General features: G+C 46.1%; 1 protein-coding gene across 2 annotated transcripts in view; it reads right to left on the minus strand.

The window, feature by feature from the left end:
• Positions 1-395: 395 nt before the first annotated feature.
• NTNG2 (netrin G2) overlaps positions 396-12550 on the minus strand; it is a 485923-nt gene continuing 473768 nt past the window's right edge. For both annotated transcript variants that reach the window (XM_085613924.1, XM_085613925.1), the window contains 2 exons: positions 5393-5527; positions 396-1830 (listed from right to left, as the gene is read on the minus strand). In XM_085613924.1, coding sequence (XP_085470050.1) covers positions 1607-1830; positions 5393-5527 — 359 coding nt within the window. In that variant the 3' untranslated portion in view covers positions 396-1606. The remainder of the gene's footprint in view (positions 1831-5392; positions 5528-12550) is intronic.

Consider the following 12550-nt stretch of genomic DNA (forward strand, 5'->3'; position numbering starts at 1 on the left):
ATGTAAATTCCCTTGTTGCGAGAATGCCTTTTTGCTAGTACAGTATTCATGTAGTTTTCTCTGCATGAGCAGACTTTCCTCACGGTGGCAAAGTGTTTCGCCATCTGTCACTCATTACACCACACTGTACCATTGTTGGCACATGTCTTGAGTATATACTCACACATTTTTCACAGCCTTCATGCCAAAATGGTGTATGTTTGAATGTAGACAGACAATTAGGGAAGACTCTAAAGCCATGGTTGGGTTGGTTAAACCCTGCAGTGCGTTGCTTGCAGGCATCTGTAAGATGTTGGGCAGAAAGGCCCGAGTCTTACCAGGACTACAGGAGCAAACTGCCCCCATTAATGAAAATGGAGGAAAGACACAACACACAGCAGTTATTCAGCGTTACATCATTTTACTGTGGGATTATACACCTTGACAGAATGTCCATGGTAACCATCTCATGACCATCTCCAAACATTAAATTGCAACAAAAATAAAATCTACTAAATAAAAATAAAAGAACTGTTTCTATAAGGGACATTACGAGCCATTCTGCTATCATGTCTTATTCTGTAGCTGATGGTTTTGCCACCTCGTGTTTACGGTGTGTCCCAGTAGATTGCACATAGAACAAATTAACAAAAATATATATATATGTATATATATATGTATATATATAACTATGAGTGGACGCAATGGCTAGCTGTGCCGTCTGTGATATGCCGAAGAGGAACACAGTCGTAGGCCATCCAAGGAGGAAGTGGCAACGACGGAACAGTCAGAGCCAGTGGGGTCTTGGTGTGGACATATCCTGATTCTAGGCCCTTCTTCTGCCCCAAATTGAAAAGCGAAACCAGTATAAAATCAGAAGAAAAGAAAAATTGCAAGCACATATGTAATTACCCTATTTTCCTCCCTGTTTGCTTTTGGCAGAGAAACCCGTGTCTCGTAATAAGAAATTTTTGGAGAATCTATTGTGATTCTGCCATTGTGAAGCTGTGCCATCGATTGTTAATCACAGTAGACCCTTTACCAGGCCTGCCCCAATGTCTCAGGACTGACATGGCCACCAGACCCATAACCAATAGTCCACATGGACAACCATCAGCATGGTTAGCCGTCCACATGACCAACAGTCCAAGTAGCCACTCTACATGGCCAACAGACCCATGACCAACAGTCCACATGGACACCCAGCAGCATGGACAAACATCCGCATGACCACAGCCTAAGCGGTTATCTCTACATGGCCAACGATTCGCATGGCCAACAGTACAAATGGCCAACAGTTTGCGTGACCATCTCTACAAGGCCAACAATCCAAGTGGTGAATAGTTTCTCCGGCCAACTCTACATGGCCAACAATCCTGAATCCACATGCCCAATGTTCCAAGTGGCCAACTGTCCAAGTGATGTTCCACAGGAGATCTGGGCTTCCATTGCAGGATTTTAACCAGCCTCGGCTTTTTTGCGAAAGAGCCATCCCATGTAACAAAAAGTGCTTCTTTACTTGTCATCAAGGGTAGTGGCGAGATTGCATATGGGCCTGGTCTATCCCTCCGACAGGCCCTCGTGGTCTCTTTTTTCTTCCTTGTGCAATTGCTACCCTTTTGGCAATCTAGAAGTCCCGCAGATGTGACAGCAGAAGGGACAGGGTGCACAGGACGAAGGCAGTCAAGCTAATGTGCACACCGGATGCGGCGTCACAATCCTTGTTGAGGGAGTCGCACTTGGGTTGTTCACACAGGACCCCCTTGAAACCAACTGGACAGAGACAGCGCTGGTTCTCGTGGCAGGTTCCGCCATTTTGGCATATCAGGAACTCATCGTCGCACACATTCGCTGCAGAGAGGGAAAAGAGACAGGGTCAGTTCTGCATATAAACAAATACTGTTGTTTCATTGTGCTTTGTCGTGACTATGCATTGCGGGGATGGCATGGTGGCCTAGCCGGCTACATAAAAGGTCAGCTGCTCTCAGCAGGAGAGCCGTATTCTTCTATAGCAATCCTGACATGTTGTTTCCTGTTTTACCCTTCCATTCCCACCTGGAGTTTGTTGAGCAGAACTAAATGGCAACATTAATGGTGCATAAACATTAACCACTAAATAACCTTAGGCCACTTCACAGTTGCATTCAGCTGTGCCACACACAGACAGATGTTCAGCCACTATGAACAGATGTTCACCCACAACCGAAAGAGGTATTTGCCACAGACATTCAGCCAACGCCCACGCACAGATGTTCAGCCACTGCTCAAAAACAGACACCAGTAGTGGACCATAGACAGCATGGCCCTGGAGGGTGCACTGTGCACCCTGCTCTACAGGTCACTGTAATGTTGCTGCAGGTTTTTTGAGTTTCTCTTGGTGACCACAACAATCAAATGTGTTCACTAAGGAATCTTCCTCGTCAATGGACTGAGTCCCCAAAGCTTGGTTCTTAGGTTGAGGGGGCGCACTAAGTTTGCTCCTCCGCTCAGACCCTTCGCGGCGCTGCACAAGTCAGTGGTGGTGAGGTACACTTGTTTTTACTTCTTGATGCAACAAGCAGCCCTATTATCTGGATCAGGAGGCCGGGCGCTCTCTATTGCAGCACCAAAGCCGTGGAACAATCTCTCACTTCACCCATGAAAAGGATTCCAGCTGCTGAGGACCAGGACAGGTTTCTAAACCATTTTTTAAGGTAGCACGTGATGTGCTTCAGTAGTGATTGCAAGCTTACTCTGCTAACGTTCCTGCAGCGCCAAGAAACGTGGGTGTATGCAGCGCTCGGTGCTGGAATTGGAAAAAAATGATTCTGTGAACCCATGATTTGCGCCTCAAGGTGTGGCACAGGAAAGAGGGTGGAATCACGAGGGCGGAGTCATAAAAAGTGGAGTCTGATAGCCAACTTACATATTTATGTTTTAAAAATCTGCTGTAATGAAATTGTCAGCAAGGACAGATGTGACCGCACATCCGTTCTGCTTAGTTAATTAGTCACAGAGGCTGCATTTTAAAATAATCTGGCCTAGGCCCCTGCTGCAGAGATCTCTGTGTGCCCAGCAAATGCCAGGAGATAATAATAATGGTAAGATATCTTTGGCGATTAATGCACTTGATAGAGAGATCTGCTTTTTGTCTAGTCACAGTTTTGACTCATAAGGTAGCATGAAGGGTTAATGTACCTGCTACGAAACTGATTGTGTAACATAGAGATCACAGATTTGTATTTTATGTAGATTGGTTACTCCTTTTGACACAGAGATACTTCTGTTACTTTCAGTTCAAAAGTTGCAATCCTTCAACCAGTTTCTGCATGCCTACAGACAAACAGACATGGCCCAAAGATGTTCAACCCCTGCACACCCACTGACATGTAGCCACCTTCCTCAGGCACACATTGAACCATGTCCATAAACCATCAACCCCTAGACAGGGGCGTAGTTGTGGCCCACAGATATTCAGCTACAGACAGAGGTGCAGGCAACAAACATTCATTCACTGTGCACTGACTGAACTTTGGCCCACAGACAGGTATTCTGTTACCGTGCCCAGAGGCGCAGCCCTGGCCCATAGGCTAATGTGAAACCAGGACCCACAGACGGATAGTCAGTGCCAGCCCTCAGGTGGATGTGAAACCCCACACAGAGGTGCAGCCGTGGCCCAAAGACAGATATGGAACGCGACCAGTGTCCAGATATTTGGTGCCAGCCCATACACGGATGTGGAAGTATGACCAGCGTCCACAAACCCCAGATGTTCGGTGCTAGCCCACACATCGATGTGAAACGAGCCAGCCCAGTAGCCCCTGCCATTGATTGGAACTAGAGTGACTGTCAGTCAGTGGCCTGTGACCGACAGTCCACAGAGGAACCTCCACTCAATAGACGTTGATGTTCATCCGCCCTCACTCCTGAACACAAGAAGTGCCAGACCTGAGCTAAAGGACTTTCTTTCAGGTTGTCCTCTGGAGGACAGACGTTACCACAAATCTTGCATAACCCATCCCTTTGGCACCGTTAAAGAGCCACCTTCTGAGGGGAAACATTGTTTACCACAAGTACTTTTCCCCGCAGGGAATTACAACGCGGCCGTTACAACGACCGCGTTGTAACAACGCATACCATTACTCCGCAAGTCGGAACAACGACTTGCGGAGGGGGCAGAAGGTTTTGGATTTAAAATCCAACACCTTCCCTACTGTTGCACATACTGGAGTTGGAATAGTAAATTATACTACTCCAACATCCAGTGCCCCCCCTCCACAAGTCGTTGTAATGGTATGCGTTGTTACAACGCGATCATTGTAACAAACGCGTTGTAATTCCCTGCAGGGAAAAAAAATGCGGGGAAAAAGAGGTATATTCCCTTCTGAGCCTTACATCCTCTCCCCAGACACACACCAGAGAGACAATCGCCCCAGGAAGCTTGTCTGCTCAGGAAGAGCTGTCATGCAGGTTCCACAAACTGCCCCTGCTGGCCTGGCACTAAAGACATGTATACGAGGGACTGTACGACACCGCAATGACAGTGCCTAGGGGCTCTCTTTGTAGAAGCTAACCCTCACATGACCTCCATCTGTAGGAGTCTCCCTACTGAGAAGTGTCTCTACTGAGGGGCGTAGCTTGGTTAGTAAGATTGGGGCGGTGTGGGCTTCAGGTTTTCCGACAATCAGGCTGGCATATAATGTTTAAATACATTATATGAAAAGCAGAGCACACAAAGGGGTTTAAGGAGCAGTGGGAATGGAGAGGAATGCAGATTTGTAGGAGTACAATGAGAGAGAATGCAATATTTTGGAAAATAAGTAACCAATATTTTTCAAGACTTTCAAAACAGAGAGGGAGAGAATGTGTGTGCGTTTTTGTCTGTGTGTGTGTAAACAATTCCTGGTGAAATCCGACAGAGACCTCACCGTACCTGACAGAAAGCACCTGTACTCAACTATTTATCAGAAAAAAAACATTTATTAGGGGGGTGTAACACCACGAACACCCTCCCTGAAGCTACGCCACTATCCCTACTTACTGAACACCGTGCCCAGCAGATCCCTGGCATGAAGTAAAATGGAACAGTCCTTAGCTTCTGTAAGATGCTCCGGTGAGGGCTTCTGGGCCTGTCCTATATATTAGATTTGTCATGGATTTGTCATGCCATTTTAGCACTAACCCATCTTCTCCCCTCACCCCTGGGCCGGACTGGCTGTAGCGGGCACCGGGAGTTTTCCATGTGGACTGGAAAGGTGGGGGCTAGTTTTACAGCAGTGCTGCAATGTCGACCCTCAGTAACAAAAACGGGAGCAGTGCTTCTCACTAGCCCCCCACACCTCAGGGCCAGTCTAGCAGATTGCCAGGGCTGGTTGCTGTTCCCAGTCTGGCCGCGCCTGCACCCCTACCCCACCCCAGGCCTGCGGATACTTACGTAAGCAGCCCTGTCTCCAGTAGTAGCCAGGAAGGCAGTCGTCACACTTGGGCCCGGTGGCGCCGTCCAAGCACTCGCAGTAACCGGTGTCATTGCAGCGGTCATGCTTCGAGCCCTTCTGGTTGCAGTTGCATTCTATGGAAGAGCAGAGACACACGTGTTCAGACAAAAGAACCAATCACATTGCAGGATCTACTGCGTGTTCTACATGCTTTACGCTACACGCTGCTTCATTGGTTCTTTCCCCAGTTCAACTGTTTAGACACAATAACCAATCGTATTGCAGGAGCTACTGCGGGAGCTACAGCCAGCGCCACTGCAGTGCTGGCCCATTTTATTCTTCTTCTGTTCATACTAAAGCACAAATCATATTGCAGCACCAGATCTCACCTTCATCACAGACACCTGACTCACCCACACCAGCGCCCTCCCATCCCATACATGCAATCCACCTGAACACGGCATCATCAACAGAAACTGCGCCAGCAGAACAGGCGGACGCATAGCTGACATCTTTGAGAAGTCTCTGTAGAGCCTCCACATTCAAGAATCTGCCATGGCTGGTTGTGAATCCATGCAAGGGAGGTGGTACCCGACTGCAGACACGACTCCCTCCTCCTGGTCTACAGGCTGCCTCCAAGCCACAGAGAATGCAAGGACGCCTCTCTGGACACATCAAGGTAACTCTGCTAATCTCCCCAACCTGCAAATTCCCAGAGGACCCTAATGACTGGGATGACAATTAGCATCAAACGACCATAGCATTAATTATATGAAACCTAGAGCCACTCAAACTCCAACAAATTGTTTCTGTGCCTACTCATTCAACTGGACACACGCTAGAGGACGTGCTCTCCTGCCTGGACATGCCGCAGGAATCACCAACTGCCCTGTAAACTGGAGCAACCATCATGTCCAGGCCTTCAACCTGATCCTGCGGGTCTGCAGAACAAACACAAAGAAAACCAATAACACCAACAGCCCACACCTTGAAGCAATCGACTCCCACCTTGAAAAAACTCTGACAGTTAATGAACCATAACTTGTTATCTGAGATAAACAAACCAAACCAGAAGAAAAGAATCCCACGGAACAATGACCACTTCAGAAAAATGAGAACAGAGATCCTCATTTTACAACATGATGGAGGAAATCATCGGATGCGTGAGAAGAAAATGGACTATGTCATTATAAAACGGCCTACAAAGTGGCAATCAAAACTATGAAAGGACGGTTCTACAACGCTGAGACCTCCTGCTCTCAAGCCGGCGACAAACTCTCCAAAGAGCTCTTTGCAGATATTGAAAAACTAGGACCCTACGTCAAGAAAAAACAGCTGAAACGCCTCTTCCAATCAGCAAGACCCCACAGAGGCAAGCACACAAAAGACCTGCAACGCGTGCTTTAAAGAAGAACTCCCCAGCCTTGTCAAGATGTGTCGGCCAGCAGAACTGGACTTTGCCCACAAGGACATCTTGAAAGATATACTTCTAACCTTGTGTGCTGGAGAAGCAACCAGAAGCTTGGTAAATAAATTCTTACAACAAGGATCTTTTGCATCCGAGTTGAAAAGCGGCTACTTAAGACCATTACTCAAGAAGAAGAATCATGACCCTTCCAACCGTGCAAACCACGGACCAATGTCCAATGGCCCATTCCTGGGTAAATTGATAGAAAGACCGTTCTTCAGCTAACTCTACAACTTCACTAAGGAAAACAGCCTCTTGTCTGATCAACAGTCTGGAATCAGACCAGGCAGAGGAACCAAGGAAGCGGGCATGTCCATATGTGACGGCCTTAAACTTGCAGATGACAATAATAGCATGTCAGCTATAGTACAAATGGACCAGTCGACAGGTTTCTGCACTACGCCATCCTGACACGTGCAACAGTGATCTAGGAAGGATTGCCTCCTACCTCAAAGACAGACAAGGACTGGGCTTTATTCCTCCTTTTACATCAGCACCTCACACCCTGCACTTTGGCGCCCCATGGGGTTTCATCATCTCTCCTTTTCAATACCTTCCTAATTTCCATGCTGGATTTCATTACATCCTTCAACCTGACGTGCACCAGCTGTGCAGACCACACAAAAACCATTCAAAATAAGGGGGCAATCCAGAATCCTCCACACGTCAACACTTGATGACTGCCTCCACGTCACAGACACGTGGATGATAAATAACCCCCTACAACTCAAAACTGCAAACACAGGGCTCGGGGCTTGCGTACAGCAACACAAACACCAACCTATGACCTTATGACCCAATAAACTTCATGCATCATCAGCAATGTCAAAGAGGAGCCTGTGGGTAACGTTTAACTGTACCTTGGATACCAACAAAAGCTACAAGCTATCCTCACTCTCTTAATCGAAAAGGTGGACTATTCCAAAAGGTTGTACCTCGAAGCGCGTACATCCTTATACGGAAATTACAAAATATCCAGACTGCTGCGACAAGACTTCTCTTCTGGCTACACTCCATCTCCGGCAGTCACCCAGTGGCTGGGCAGGTTCAAGGCCATTACGAAGGGGCACTATCAGACCCCTCCTCGAGACCACGGGGACCCGCCGTTCAGGCACTCCATTCATATGAAGGGGTAATAACAGGAACACCATTGAGATGTTCCACTGAGTACGCTCACTCATTCAGAACCTTAATAGAGGTACCATAGGACTATAAGGTGCTTTTTTTCCCTTATCCTATTTTTATATTTTTATCACACTAATTCACTTGACACAGTCCTGACGAAGCGCACTAGGATCCATTAGGGACCTCTCTTAAGCGCGAAACATGTCGCCCAGGTTTCACATTCACAAATACGCACGGGTATTGAGAGAAGCAGAGTAATACCGCCACCTCTACTATATTTGCTAAATAGAGGAGCCTCATTCCCCTAACATTTTACTTTGACCCCACGGGCCTACGAATAAAACTGACTCAAAGGTACCGGCGGGGTAATTTTAATATAAACTTGCACCACCTCTTTTTTAGGCCCACACACCCACATGAACAACTGCGGCGTCTCCTGAAAGATCTCTGACAAAGAGCCCTCTCGCGGGGCCCGTGGAGGACAGCAGCACCACCTCCAAGAGGAGCAACGCCCGACGATGAAGCATGACACTTGCAAGAGTGTGTGAGGGCACTAATTTCTAAAGGAGAAATTCCCCCTTCTTCATCAGACACATATAAAGACCATTTTTTCGAAACTTCTGTTCTATGTAACCCAGTAGGTTACCTATCTCTCTTTTAGGAACAGCTACCAACAAGTGAGTACATATCAGTTCTTGGGAGCAACAGTACTGGACCTACCTTTTCTTTAACGCTCCCTGTCCCCCCTCTCTTGGTGTTTACTACACCCCAAGGAACACATAATGCCTGTCTTAGTTCCCCCTCCCTGGGTACCTGCAGCTAGGGGACCAGTGACTGAGGCAATCTGTTTACAAAGGCTTCTATGAAAAAGAACCATTCTACTTCAAGCTGAAGTTCATACAATAGTTATAAAACAGGCTGCCATGTTTAAGATTAGCAACACGGATCATCGTACCTCTGTACAGAAAGAAGCGTACAGGAGATGCTACACCTTCCGCCCGAGCTGCAGAGCTCTGGAACTCCTCGCCAAATCAAACATGAAGGACACACAACCACATGAGATTCAGATGAAGAATGGAAACCTGGCTGCTTCAGGGAGACCCATCAGACTACCAGGCGAAGAGTCTTCAACTACAACCTACAGCGATAATGCGCATGGACCCTAGCAGTCAATGCCCTGGACAAGCCGCCAATGACGTGATGATAGAAACAGGTAAGCACCAGCACCAGAGGCACCTTATCCTCAACCCAGCGATTGAGTAACTAGAACCGTCCTCCACTTCCAACTATGTAACCATATTCACCCATATGAGTGGGACATAACCAGCCAGACCGCTATAACTAGCCACTGAGTACTAACTGGACAAGCTATTCTGCTAGCCACCGGAGGACTCTTGAAGGTCCCGATGAGTCATTTCATGTGGTCATTACCTGACACCATAGAGTTGAGAAGCTATAAAAACAGTCATATATGGGGTGACTGTACCCCACTTCATCCTCGCCTGTCTCTCAGTTCCGCTTTATGCTGCAGCTCCCCCGCCCCCAGGATCTACAAGTTCACACACAGAACCACTGCCACTACAGCTGCACACATGTGGACCCAGAATATAAATAAACTATAAACATGATAATAATGGGACCTTGAGCTGTAATCACAGCTGCCAGTGCACTACAAATCACAACAAGGGAGTAGTCAGAAGATATACAATACCCCCCCCCCCGCTTGAGTCATATCTCTACACCGAGCACACAAAGCAAGCAACCCTGACCCTAGGTAGGAGGGTTCCCTGTGCCCTTTCATTGTCCTTCCATCTATCACTTCATCAACCCTTTCAGCCTTCTATCTATTGATCCATTAATCTGGCAGTCCATTCACCTTTCCATCCATGCACCCATTCATCCATTCATATATCAATTTACACTTACCCATATGCCCTTTCTTCATCCTTCTGCCCATTCACCCTTTTACCTCTCAATCCCTTCACTCCTTCGTCCATCCGTTTGCCTTTTCGTCAATGTAAAAGAGGAACTGTTGTTTTCACTCCATTCTTTCATCCTATTTTATCAGCCTTCCCTCCATTCATTCTTTCCCCCTTCCATCATTCATTGTTTCACCCTTCCATCAATTCAATCTTTCAACCTGCCATCCCTTTATTCTTTCACCCTACCATCCCTTTATTCTTTCAGCCTACCATCCCTTTATTCTTTCACCCTTCCATCCATTCCTTCTTTCAGCCTTCCATCCATTCATTCTTTCACCCTACCATCCCTTTATTCTTTCACCCTACCATCCCTTTATTCTTTCAGCCTACCATCCCTTTATTCTTTCACCCTACCATCCATTCCTTCTTTCAGCCTTCCATCCATTCATTCTTTCACCCTACCATCCCTTTATTCTTTCACCCTTCCATCCATTCCTTCTTTCAGCCTTCCATCAATTCATTCTTTCACCCTACCATCCCTTTATTCTTTCACCCTACCATCCCTTTATTCTTTCACCCTACCATCCCTTTATTCTTTCAGCCTACCATCCCTTTATTCTTTCAGCATGCCATCCCTTTATTCTTTCACCCTACCATCCCTTTATTCTTTCACCCTACCATCCCTTTATTCTTTCAGCCTGCCATCCCTTTATTCTTTCAGCCTGCCATCCCTTTATTCTTTCACCCTACCATCCCTTTATTCTTTCAGCCTACCATCCCTTTATTCTTTCAGCCTGCCATCCCTTTATTCTTTCACCCTACCATCCCTTTATTCTTTCACCCTACCATCCCTTTATTCTTTCAGCCTACCATCCCTTTATTCTTTCAGCCTGCCATCCCTTTATTCTTTCACCCTACCATCCCTTTATTCTTTCAGCATACCATCCCTTTATTCTTTCAGCCTGCCATCCCTTTATTCTTTCACCCTACCATCCCTTTATTCTTTCACCCTACCATCCCTTTATTCTTTCAGCCTACCATCCCTTTATTCTTTCACCCTACCATCCCTTTATTCTTTCACCCTACCATCCCTTTATTCTTTCACCCTACCATCCCTTTATTCTTTCAGCCTGCCATCCCTTTATTCTTTCAGCCTGCCATCCCTTTATTCTTTCAGCCTGCCATCCCTTTATTCTTTCACCCTACCATCCCTTTATTCTTTCACCCTACCATCCCTTTATTCTTTCAGCCTACCATCCCTTTATTCTTTCAGCCTACCATCCCTTTATTCTTTCACCCTACCATCCCTTTATTCTTTCAGCCTACCATCCCTTTATTCTTTCAGCATACCACCCATTCATTCATCCTACCATCCATTCATTTGTTCACCCTTCCATCTATTCATTCTTTCAGCTTACCATCCTTCCAGTCACTCTTCTATCTATTCATTCTTTCACCCTTCCATCCATTAATTCTTTCAGCCTTCCATCCATTCATTCTTTCACCCTTACATTCATTCATTCTTTTAGCCTACCATCCTATGCTTCACCTTTTCTTTATTTCCTTTCACTGGTGTTCCTTTCACCTTCTTCTTTCGCCTCCTTTTCTACCAATGTTTTGTCTGTTTCCATTTTCTTTCTCAACTTTTTCTCTCATGAACACTTTTTCTGTTTCTCTCTCCTTCTGTGTTCCGTTTATTCATCATTCCATGATGTTCCTTTCTCTTTCCTTTGCAGAGGCTGACACCCCTCTGTCGTGGTATGTCCATCACCCCTATTTCATTTCATGTCCTACCTATTAATTATTTGCATTTTGTCTGCAGACGGAAGAGGCCACAAATGACTAAATCGTTTTTTACTGGCAGAAACCTTGCCTATTGTTGCAGAAGCCATTTCATCTGCAAACAAGCATTGGTAAAGCCACTGGGTCTGACCTTGGAAGCCTGTAACGGTATTTATATATCTATTGATGCAAGCATATGCAATAACAATATAGAAAATAAATGTGAAAAAATAAAATGAGCAATTGACCCAAAACAGCCCTTCTACTTAAGTGCAGCACTTTTGAAGTGGGCATGTGATTAGGAAAAATTGTGCCTTTCAGAGTGTAAGAGAGCCAATGGCTGGAGTGGGCTGAACCCTTCACCACACTTTCTGAAGTGGTGCCAGAAGCATAATGTGAATGACAGGTTGGCAAACCAATGGATGAAGGAAGATTGTTAAAGGCCTCTATGTATGTATGTATGTATGTAGTATTATTTATTGATTTTATTGTTCATGATACTGACATGGCAGCTAAAGCTGTGTCTAGGCCAGACCTACAAACAGACAAATCAGAAGATGTGTAATATTTGATTTAATTCACCCTGTTCTGACACATGATATTTCCTATCCAAGTATGGCCCAGGGAGGGCACTGAACACTGTGCCTTTGTGTTACATTATGCCAAGCCTAGGGTGGCATTCACGTTGTCCTAAGCTAGGTAGAGTTTATTTATTTATTTGAGTTTTATATAGTGCTGGCAAGACCCAGGGGTATCAGAGCGCTTTACATCGGTAAACGTTCATAGCACAACAGCAAGTGTAATCAGGACAGCTGAGTAGAGTCCGATCAGGACGGTGGTTGCTCACGAGGAGGAGTAGG

The sequence above is a fragment of the Triturus cristatus genome, chromosome 1_2 (assembly GCF_964204655.1).
Source record: "Triturus cristatus chromosome 1_2, aTriCri1.1, whole genome shotgun sequence".
NCBI classification, from domain to species: domain Eukaryota; kingdom Metazoa; phylum Chordata; class Amphibia; order Caudata; family Salamandridae; genus Triturus; species Triturus cristatus.